The 11,637-nt window shown below is 43.6% G+C and overlaps 2 protein-coding genes across 3 annotated transcripts in view; one reads left to right on the top strand and one right to left on the bottom strand.

Annotated features, from left to right (window-relative positions):
• The first annotated feature begins 25 nt into the window (after positions 1 to 25).
• LOC149365543 (kelch-like protein 24) lies at positions 26 to 2,708 on the top strand. Its single transcript, XM_089543887.1, has one exon. It carries the CDS (start codon positions 190 to 192, stop codon positions 2,107 to 2,109), a length of 1,920 nt encoding a protein of 639 aa, XP_089400013.1. The 5' UTR covers positions 26 to 189; the 3' UTR covers positions 2,110 to 2,708.
• A 3,621-nt stretch (positions 2,709 to 6,329) lies between these two features.
• Cpes (Ceramide phosphoethanolamine synthase) overlaps positions 6,330 to 11,637 on the bottom strand; it is a 96,479-nt gene continuing 91,171 nt past the window's right edge. For both annotated transcript variants that reach the window (XM_089543855.1, XM_089543863.1), the window contains exons 7-9: positions 11,383 to 11,505; positions 9,965 to 10,045; positions 6,330 to 8,231 (exon numbers count right to left, since the gene is read on the bottom strand). In XM_089543855.1, coding sequence (XP_089399981.1) covers positions 8,211 to 8,231; positions 9,965 to 10,045; positions 11,383 to 11,505 — 225 coding nt within the window. In that variant the 3' untranslated portion in view covers positions 6,330 to 8,210. The remainder of the gene's footprint in view (positions 8,232 to 9,964; positions 10,046 to 11,382; positions 11,506 to 11,637) is intronic.

The following is an 11,637-nucleotide window of genomic DNA, read 5'->3' as shown; positions in this document are numbered from 1 at the left end:
ACGCAAAACGAAACCGTTCGACGAAACCTAGCGGAGAGACATGGGTGGTCCGTGTGGGCGGCCATCATGGACGAAGTCAAATGACAGCGAAGGCAGCGGTGATACCTGTGCAACGGGGGCAGCGTCCCTCCAGCCAACTGCTACCTTAGCTGTTAGGTAAGCTTAAGTAACGTGCGCTACAGCCCTCCAATGAACTTTAATCTGCGGCACAGTGACTCCTTCTGCTCCAACTGCACGACTCTTGATCCGGTCGACATGGAACTCGTTTCCGAGTCGTTCAGCTCTGAAAGTTGCGAGACCAAGATGAAGGACGAGTACAAGTACGCGAACGAGGAGCACTCTGACTCCATTCTCAAAGGCCTCAGCTCCTTCCGAGCCAGCGGAGCATTTTGCGACGTCGTGCTATGTGCCGAAGCCGTCGAGTACCCGTGCCACAAAGTTGTCCTCGCGTCTTTCAGCCCGTACTTCAAGGCCATGTTCTCCAGTCAGATGGCCGAACAAACGCAAAACCGCGTTGTTCTCAATGGTGTGGAGGCAGACACGCTCCGTGACCTCATCGACTACGCCTACACGTCGACCATCACGATTACCCGGGCCAACGTTCAGTCCCTCTTGTCGGCAGCTAACCTCCTGGACGTGGCGCAAGTCAAGAGCGTGTGCTGTGCCTTTCTAGAGCATCATATCGACGAGACGAACTGTCTCGGCATCCACACATTCGCGGAGATGCACGCCTGCACCGAGCTTCAGAACAAAGCCAAGGACTACGCCTGCCGTTTCTTCGGACAGGTGATGTGTCACGAGGAGTTTTTAGAAATCTCAGCCAACAAGCTCGTCGAGTTCATTTCGTCGGACAACCTCAGGATAAAGAGAGAGGAGCTTCTCTTCGAAGGAGCTTTGTCTTGGCTTAACCACTGCCCCGAAACGCGAAAGGAAGGATTCGAAAACATTTTCGAACACATACGCTTGCCTCTCATGAGCCCATACTACCTCGTGGACGTAGTGGCAACGACGCCAGCAGTGTCCCGGAACCAGAGGTGCTGCGAGTTGCTGGAGCAGGCGAAAGCCTACCATTTGCTGCCCGACAGGCGGAAGGAGCGGAACCTGCCGTGGGCAACTCTGCGAATGAACTCTTCCATGGTAGAAGTCACCATCTTGGTTGGAGGTGAAGACGAGAAGGTGGTTCTGCGAAATGTAGACTGCTATGCCCACAGTAGTCGTACGTGGCTAAGCCTTTCTTCGCTTCCCTACGCAGTGAGCAAGCATGGAGTGACGGCCACTGGACAGAACGTTCTTTTCATGGCTGGCGGAGAGTACCCAGACGGTGCGGTCAGCAAGGCAGCATGGCGCTTTGACCCGTCATTGAATGTCTGGTGTGAAGTGGCACCAATGAACGTGGCAAGGTCAGAGGTTGCGCTCGCAGCACTCGATGGTTGTGTTTATGCTGTGGGCGGGTGGGATGGCTCGTCACGTCTGGCCTGCGTTGAGTGCTACAATCCTGCCTGCAACCGGTGGGAGATTGTGCAGCCAATGAAGACATCTTTAACCTGTCCTGCTGTGGCAACCCTGCAGGGGAAGTTGATTGCCTCAGGTGTGATGCATGTAGACATCATTGACAGTGGCGGCCTTATTAAGTGTGGTTATCACAGCGAGGACGGAGACGGCACGGAAGACAGTGTTCAGTGCTACGACCCCAAAACCGACTCTTGGAAGGAGCTCACTCCAATGCTCATGCCAAGGTCAGGCGCTGCAGCCTGCGTGTTCAACGAAAAGCTCTATGTGTTCGGTGGCTGGCACGTGTCTGAAGAGAACACAGACAAGGTCGAGTGCTTCGACCCGAGGACCAACACGTGGCGTTTCTGCAAACCCATGAAAGAGCGGCGGTACAAGCCTGGCGTGGCTGTTGTGGGGAGCAAAATCTTTGTGTTCGGTGGCGAGGAGAGTTGGGACCAGCACCATGCTACAATGGAGGTTTACGACGCACTAGCAGACACGTGGCTTGGTCCCCGGGAGATGCCTCTAACAAGGAGCTGGTTGGGATGTGCCACACTACGTATCCCATTGCATTTGTTTGATGAGGACCACGAGTGGGGCGTGGCACCAGAGTTGTGAACATCGCATGCGTGCATTTTGAAGACTTTGCATGGCGCATTATTCAGAAAGCATGCAAATCTCCTCCCAGCTGCCTTTGTGCCAGTAGCGCTTGCGTGCAATTCGTGCTGCAAGGTTTTTCAAGCATTGGTACTTTCAGCTTTGTAATGAGCCACTACTGCCAGTTGTGGTTGTCTAGTCGCAGACCTTGCAAACACACTCCATTAGTGTTTTTTTATGGTGAACATGGTTTTAAGTTTCAAAGTTTTATTACAGAGTGCTAGATATTTCATGCCTTAGCCAGGTTCTCCAAGCCAAAACCAGGGATTTGTGCTTGTCACCATCTTTTACGAGACGTTGAGCCACTAAAGGCATAGCGTAGACAGTTGTAAAGCGATGTGAAGCTGTTACTTGCCATGGAAAGCCACCTTTTTGCATTGATGTGGGCATACATTTGTGAATGCCTTGCAAATTGAGTTAGCATTGTGATATTTGTACAAAGAACCGAGGCAGCTGGTTGTTTGGTAGGTATGAACTAATTTTATTTTAATGGTCACATTTGTGCAGAGCTTTTATTTCAGTTTACTCTTGAAATAAACTTCATGTTTATTACAACAAAATGTTTGCACATACATGCACGTAGAACATCTACAGTTACTTGCCAACGACTCTTCACAGTGGGGTCTTGAACACATTGCGAAGCAAAAGACTTGCTGCTTTTAAGATTGTCTGGGATCTGTGAGCTAAGAGGATGTTTCTATTGGTTGGTTACACAGATAACACTATACAGCACAGCAATAAAAATATGTACACATTGTTTTCCGCATTACAGGAAGCACGGTTACTTTGGCTCATTCGTAGTACAGTGCAGTACCATATGATTGAACAGCTAGCGAGCATTCAGTGTCCGAAGTGATATTTAGCTAAACTTCACTGAAATACTGTGAACATTGCTTAACCTGCATGGATCTATTCAGCAGCCATCAAGCAATCAGTATTTAGTGGGAGAATGCCAGATAGGAGCCACCTGCCCTATTAGATCATTGCACTATATACGGACAACACTAGTCTTCTGTGGGACGGCTATAACATACATACAACTGACATATCAGTGCTGCTAGTACCCTTAACCTAAATTTATTTGTTCAACCATGTTCTAGCGGTAGTCAAAAGGCCACACGATTGGCTTCTCTTTTCAACCATGTACAGAAGGTCTGCATTTGTCTACTGAAGTTATATACCTGACTTCTGTCTCTAGTGGAGATGGGTGTAAACGCATCTAGTGCTAAACCTTTGCATTTCTTGTTATACTTTGCACGTCTACCAAAAGCTGTTTAAACTTCGCATTTCTGAACACAAATTCGATTCAGCTGCTGAACTGAAAACAACAGATTCAGCAGCACACGTCGAGAGTGAATGGCACATCAACTCTTTTCACTCGTGGCTCTAATTGGTTGCCCCTGAAGCTATGCACTGAAAAGTATACAGAATCAAGGATGGCTGGTAAGCAATGCCTTCGTGAACTCAAATCGTGCCTTATTACCTTATACGATTGGACTAGATGGTTGCGATATGTATCAACTGCTCAAGCTAGATCATGTAGTCTAGCTGGTTGCCACTACAGTTTGGTACAACTCGAAGAACGTGGTTGTAGCAGGCACCCCTCAAAGGCAGCCCTTTTGCAGATGGCATCAACCGTTTGTCGAGACTCCGTAGTCACTTGGCAGGTGCCTTCGTGAAATGGGATTAACAACGCTGCGACAATCGGTCGACCGGATTGGCGGGAGGGCCGCTCTTGAGCGGTGTTTGCTTCTTCATTCTTGAGTTGTCTCCAATTCTAGTTAGGCAGGCATAGGCTACTTTAGCTACAATCTTCATATACCATTCATTTTTGCCATTCTGAGCTGTGCCTGTGATTAGTCGTAAGTGGGTGTGCAGTGCTCAACAGGTTACAATAGGGGATATTCAAAATTCCGCAGGTGCTCTTTCCCACATAACTATGTTGCCCCAAACAAGATGGCCGACTTCGCTATAAAGGAACTACGTGGGCTGCAGGACAGGCGCTAAAGGTATGGATAGAATGTAATAAACGTGTTTTGGAAGAATCAAACAAAAAACCAGTCCTTCTTGCTTTGTTTCAGCTGGAAACCCATGGTCAGCCATCTTGTTTGAGACAACATTGTTATGCGGGAAAGCGCACTTGCAGAATTTTGAATATCCCCTATCGATCGAAATTAAAGTAGGAACATGCGATAAAGCTCATCAGTATATAAAATGCTAGATTTTTGCAGAGCATACCCAGCACCCTGTATCAGCATCAAGTGACTATAGAAGATATTGCAGTTTTAACAGAATTACACAGCTAACAGTACAAGGACTATGATTCACATTCAGGCAACATCTGAAGTGATATGTAAATTATTAAGCTATACTCATAAATCAGATGGAAGATTACAGTTCCAATACATTTTTTTCGTGTATACAGACACCTGGCTTTGATCCAAGTACTCTTGAAACCAAAATACAGTACACCCTCGTTTATACATTTTTAAGGTGGCCGGGTTGAGGCTTTGTTTTGTCAAAATCTTTAGATTTTATGGCCTCCTGATAGAGCATTTTCTTGAGCTTTCAGAAAATATATTGCACTTTGGCATTCACAACTTCACAAATACTGTTTTGTTCCTTTTTTGTCAAGCAGAGAAATGAGAGTTTTCAGGTTTTATTTGAATTTTGCTCAAAATGACATTTATAGAAGCTTGTGTCTTTTCCTCAGGACCTATTAGACATAAGCAACCAAAATTTCCTGCAGATTTGAATCTGTGCCTTTAAAATAACGAATTAGAATCAACTAGCATTTTATTAGAAAAAAAAAAGTCATTTGTAGGTGGCAATTTTATTGCACCAAGAAATATTTTTTTTGCTCACAGTGTATAGATTTAGTCCAAGTTAAGTAAAATAATGCTTTCTACTCTCGCACAACATTTCAGGGCTCTGCATTGAGTGGATTCTTAGAAAAAGGTACACTAGTGGAAAAATAAAAGAAAAATAGTAATACGAGTACTAGAGCCAATTTTAATCTAGTTTCGAGTCCTAATGCAAGCTGTATCCATTTAGAAGATTGCTAGCAAACTTCAGAACTGTAGCTTTTATTACAACTAATTTTTACAGCCAATTTTTTTAAAACCCTTTTCAAAGTTTCATTATACTTTAGGTGTGCAAAAAACATCTGCAGAACTTAAGATCCAAACCACCTAATCTTGAAAATACCGCTTGACTGAGGTACAGATTGACAATTTCTATCCATAAAAATGTTGATAAGCATTACTTGGCACAAGGCCGGAACAACTCCTTTTTGCATTGTCCTAAACACAGAAGAAAGTCCGGAACACTTTCGGTCCATCAACGGCAATGGCAAAAAAAACAAAGCCCTTCCACCTTTTTTTTTTTTAGATGCTTCACCCCCTTCTACCACTGCATAGTGGGGAAGCCACCATGGTAGCTGACCAATACATCATTTTTTTTTCATGCCGTATCCGTACAGGAACAAATCACTCCTATGTTAGCTCTTTTTTTTTCTATGCTTCACCCAACTGCACCTAGGCATTGCAAAAAAGCCACCATAGCGGGTGACTACCACTGCATTTCGGCTCTTCATGTTTGATTGACTCATGTTTGCACATGAGCAGTTGGTCACCAGGTGCATTATAAGACAAGAATTTGTCAAAATTTTGAACGTGCTAGTCAGAAAAATGTGCTATCCAGGAATATATTAATTAACCAGAAGGAAATAGTGTAGCCCTATGGGGCATTTTTATTGCCCACATTTTGAGCTTATGTACTGGGAACGTATCAATGAGGTTCTGCAATTAGCAAATGAATGCAGTGTGCTTGACAGACATGTGCAACCTTGTAGCAGCGCATCCAATGTTCTGGTTTGATTATTTCGCAAAAGGTAAGAGTTGACATGAATTGCCTAGCTTGCCGAACAGAGCTGTCCTTGCTGCTGAGGTAGAACATTCTGGAAGTGTTGAATCTCACGGACATGAGCTGGCAGAAAACGCCAGTTTGTTCACCACGTGCCTTTACCCTAAGCTACAACTTTCACTATTCTTTCGATCTTTCATGCCACGCACTTGGTTTCTAAATAATACAATGCTGCAACAACAAAGAATGCTCGCCTGTTTTGCACTACCTGTTGGAAAGCTTCAAGTAAAATATCCTAAGGGCTTGGCAATGTGTACTCACAGTAAAAAAATAATTTATTTATAAATAACTACAAACATTTGCTCACATATTTATTCATACACATTTCGTTCGCTAGACGCTCTACTTTGAAGTCATACTCAAAAAGAATAGCATTTGCTCGCTGCATGTACAACATATATGAATGAGGCTCTTTGCAAGATGCCTGCGAACCAACACATAAAAATGACTCAAATCTAACCTTCACCTGCGCAATGTACACAACAGGGGAATGCAAGCAAGGAACACATTTATCGTGAAATGTGAAAAAATTTGGGGCTCAACAGCTGTAAATAAATCACTATGTACACATCTACTACACACATTGTACACACAGCATTCTACTTTGAAGCAGTATTATATATCACAATAAACATCGCCCAATAACGGCTGCATAGTCATAGCTCCTTCTCTTTTCGAATCCTTTACTGTCTTCATTACACGACCGTTTGTAGACTAGGCAAGAAGACTAAACTCTGTGAAATAGACTAGTCAAAGACAACAAGGTAACTGTAATGTATTATTGCAATGGACAACTATATTGCATTGATCGTAGCTGCCTTTTTAAGCCTCTTTTCCACGCTTGCCACTCCTACACAGTGGCAGGGAGCAATTTGATTTTGGACTATCTTGTTTAGCGGACTCAGCATGTCATTTAACACGTTTAAAGAAAACTTTGGCACTGAGTACAGATGTTTTTCGCATTGCAGATGTAGAGGTACATCCCTGCCACTAAAAGTTGGCGCTTTAAGCACGTACCGAAAGGCACAAATCGCACGCATTGTTCCACTGGCAGATTACTGATGGACGGGAGGCCTACAACTAAAAAAAATCTGGTGCTAAACACTTACAAATGCATCGCAAGGGATTCTCTGGTGGTTCTGAACTCGGGACTGCGGCTGGGTAACAAAGTGCGCAGTGGAGAGGACGCTGAATTAGTGTACATTGTGTAGCTTGCCCGAATGTGAAGTCTTTGGCTGCTTTACCAAAGCAGTTGGGCGCACCACATTAATGGCGGCGAAACAGCGGAAGCGCATAGAGTAGACGGCAATGCGTGAATGATGAGAATGAAACGACTGCCCACGACAACTGACTGTCAAACATGCACCGTCATGCAGGTAACAAGATACCACTGTGTAGCGTGGTACACAACTCTGGTCAAGGCGTTGCTGCAGTTGCACCGTTTCTTTCAAATACTGAGGTCAACATGAGCAAAAGTGTCGTTGAAGGACGTAATAATATGAACAACGTCGAGTTGCGTTCTAGTGGGGGGGCGGGGGGGGGGGGGGGGGGGGGGAGATAAAAAAAACGCTTTGAAACATAACCAGCAGCAGAGGCGATAATGTAAAGCCACAACTCTGTAATTAACCTCAGAGGCGGAAAAGTGGCCATGCTAAATGAAATCGCAAAGAATGTGAAAAGAAATCGCCCGACAGTACAGAGCAGGGTAACCTCCGGAGCCTGCCATCCTTGCCCTGAAGGCCGTGAGGTGGACCTTCAAAATGTCATTTGGACACCCCTCCACCTAGAAGGAAGGCCTTGAGAACAGCTTTTGAAATGTCTGAAGCCGTCCCCTCGTTTTGAAAGAAGGCCTTGAAGGTCTTTGACGGAAGGACTTGGAGATTTTTGATGGAACGCTTTGAAGGTCTTCAATGGAAGGCCTCAAACTGTCACTCTGGCACGCACGATGTGACGTGGGCAAACCAACGAGGCACTGCAGCTTGCAGCACAAAGCGATGGGGACAGCAGAAAAAAAAAATTGCAGATAAAGCTGTCTAGTGTCTTGTCCACTGAAAGTGTATGGAACGCTTCACGAAACGAGTGGTGGTGGCTAGGCCTTCTTAGTGAACTGCCTCCCCTCTTCAGATGACGCACCATTTTCATAAAAGGTAGCTCCGGACCTGCGAGCAACAATACAGAAAACGTTCTCAGCCAACTGGCACAAGGTGAAAACCAATAATCACCAGCGTGCAAATTCCAGCGTGCATGTGCCCACCTCATTTACTCCTCTAGTTTTTGCTTTATATACCTCCAGGCCCCAAGCAGGCCAGTGGTCTTGTTCTTGTCTATGTCACGTTTAAATATATTTGCATTCAATTTTTCAATTAAAAATTTTTTGGCATTTTGACATGTGCACAGTAGTGCTGTGTTCATGATAAGAAAATAAGAAATAGGATTATGTAAATATTCATGCTGCAGTGCTTGTGTCCTGCCTTTACGCTGCCACAAAACTGCAAACGGCAGCATCACCTGTGTGGATGTTTGCCTGTTTTTGGGAGAATTCACTGCCAGCTCTGTCATCAATCATTGATCTGAATGAAATGATGTGGAGGTGTCACTTCATGCAAACAATGACCACAAGATCGCAGAGGGGTATGGATACAACAGTCGTTACATACAATACCCTGGCCACAGGATGGAGGCCAGGATGGTGGCCATCCAATACAGGAAAGACATCTCTTCCCTTTATGAAAACCTATTTGAAGAGTAGGTTTGAAGAACATTCCCACTCCATGCCAAATCTCTATATTCACTTCATTCATTAGACTCTTTTGTCTAATTCCACTCAACATCCTACTCACACTAGCCTGAGCTTTATTCCTAACTCTGCTACTCTACTCTGAAGCATATGCCAATTTGGTGCAGTGCCTTCTAGAATGCTTCATGGCCATTCAGACTCCTCACGTGCCTCCTCTTTTGTTGTGTAGTTGGCTTACCTCGGATCAACTGCAAAACCATCTGGCCCTAGTGTGCCAGGCCCAGTCCCTCCTTGTTGCTTGATTTTGAGTGACCAAATAAAGTTTACTAGTATAACTAGGTTCCTCACAACCATTGTGTTTTCCTTTCTGCTGCTAAATACAGGCACCTGACAAGGATATGAATGTCTGCACGACTCCTGGTGTGACTGTGAGGATGTTTCCAGGCATGTCATGGCTCTGGGCATGGCTCCGGGCATGACTACGAGCATGACTATGGGCATGACTATGGGCATGACTATGGGCATGACTATGGGTATGACTATGGGCATGACTCAGGGGCACAGCTGACAGTGCTGTTGTTCCCAGTAGCGCCTTTGACAGTGTGCCTGCTCTGTTGTCAAATGTAGCCATCTGTATCATGTGAATGTTTTCAACAGGTTAGCATCTTCAGATGTCACATGCCGTTGCACTTTTTTTTTGTTTGTGGTGAGGATACTATTTTAGCGGCATGGTCAATTGCCTGTCTGGTTATGCACCTAATCTAGGCGTGCAACATAATTTAAACCTCTTACGCAACACTGCATCATAGAGGCCTTTCAAATGCTGCCAAGCATTAACATACAAAAAAAAAACAAGTGGTTGTCAGACAAATTGTAGGGGTTTCAATTTTGTTGATTAGTTTTAGTTCCTAAGCATCACTAATGCTACAAACAACAAATAGGTTGCTGAACGAACTAACAGTATAACATCAAGAGATCTCTCACAACATGCACATGACATATTCAGAGTATCTTTCACTGAACATTTTGGATTTACATTTGCACATTGTAACCCTGCACAAGTAAAACAACTGCCTACGTGCCTATTGACAGCTGCTGTACTGAATATAGAAACCGTTTAAAATAACAATTAAAAATTAACATCATGGTACGCACAGTTCTCAAATGGAATTCCGTGAATAGAACCAGGGTTCCAAGAACTGCGAAGCCAATGTATTGAATCCACACCATAAATTCCTGAAAGAGGCACAAGAAGCAAAAGCATAAAATCAGGTGCCAGAGTTTTCAGGAAAAAAGCTGGAAAATCATGCACTCAAATGGAAAGCATGAATTCCTATATCTTAATGCAATTTTTATAGCTGCCTTGTGGCAGGCATTTTTTCTTCAGGAACACCAATTGCATGCATTTGCATCCTAATGCAGAGCATACTCTCAATACCAAACTCTGTCTGCATCTCAAGGCTTGTAGCATTTCCTTGAAGCATTAATCTATCAAATGCATATGTCGGGTAATGCATCTTTGTAGTGGCCACCCACAAGTCACAATGGATACAATGCAATTCAGTCAGTATAGTAGTAGTAGTAGTAGTAGTAGTAGTATGTTTATTTGGCCATATTATGTACGATATGCCCTCGAGGTGAGCCTAAAGGAGGTAGACCAAGCATGCCTCCTGACAAGGCCTACACCCCAATCAACACATCATGGAAACGGGGGCCGAATGGACAAAAGATAAAAAACAATGAGCAAACATGATCACAATAGAAAATAGTTAATGATAGACAATAATAAATATCAATTAACAATAAACAAAACATTTCATAATATGCAGATTTAAAAAAAAAGCAGAAGACAAACACACACTCAAAAAACTAAGTATACAGAGTAAGCTGAAATTTAACCGGGGGGAAAAGAATCGTCAGTTTTTTTTTTAAATACAGACACACTATAACTTTCTAAAGCAACCTGAATAAGAGACTGGTAGGCATTACACAATGTTATAATTTGATAATCGGTTGTTTGTTTACCACAATTTGTTCTGGGTCTTGCAGTAGACAGGGCAACGGAACGTAGACCATACGCAACGTTTCTTGAATTATAAGTATTAAAAAAAGAGCTAAAGTCATGCTTGACTTTATAAAAAATGTGAAGAGCCAAACTAAAATTCTATGAATGAAAGAAGTTGTGAACATGAAATGTTTCGAAAAGATTTGCTTCAACAGATGAGCTTGAACTTATTAAACATAGAGCTCTTTTCTGGAGTGAAAGCAATTTGCATGAATCAGTTTTGTTGCATGTACCTCACACTAGGTTGCAATACACCAGGTGAGAGTGAACAAGGGCAAAATATAATTGTTTTTTAACTTGTAGTGGAAGGAGATGTCTAACACGATAAACACCAAACATATTTGCCACCTAGACTTGTTTTGCATGCACAGGTTCACCCGACCTGAGAGGAAATTTTCTGGTAAGTTCTTCGTTCCTCAACCATAGATGAATTCTAGTATCTCCATATCATGACTGCACACAAACCTATATTGTTCAGCTGAAAAACGATCACCGGGATGTCACTCACCCACATGCGGTTAATGAAGATTGCAAACAGGAACATTTGCATGAGCGCGTGAGCATTGGAAATGCGCCAGAACCACATAATGATCCACATCATGGAAGAACGCAGCACCTCTGTTTGAGGGATCTGGGAGCAGAAAAAAAAAAGAAAGATATAAAAACCAAAGCTGCTACTTCTGTCAGAAACAGTCAAATAGACAGCAACTGAAGGGGTGCATAGTCATGTCATAGTCAAGATGCAAAGCAAAGTATATAATCA

Source organism: Amblyomma mixtum, chromosome 1 (assembly GCF_055824585.1).
Source record: "Amblyomma mixtum isolate Tamu chromosome 1, ASM5582458v1, whole genome shotgun sequence".
NCBI classification, from domain to species: domain Eukaryota; kingdom Metazoa; phylum Arthropoda; class Arachnida; order Ixodida; family Ixodidae; genus Amblyomma; species Amblyomma mixtum.
This window is presented reverse-complemented; position numbering and strand designations above follow the sequence as displayed.

Bases quoted from the DNA above. Each gene is read 5' to 3' on its own strand.
- LOC149365543 (XM_089543887.1), top strand. From the start codon at position 190: ATGAACTTTAATCTGCGGCACAGTGACTCCTTCTGCTCCAACTGCACG.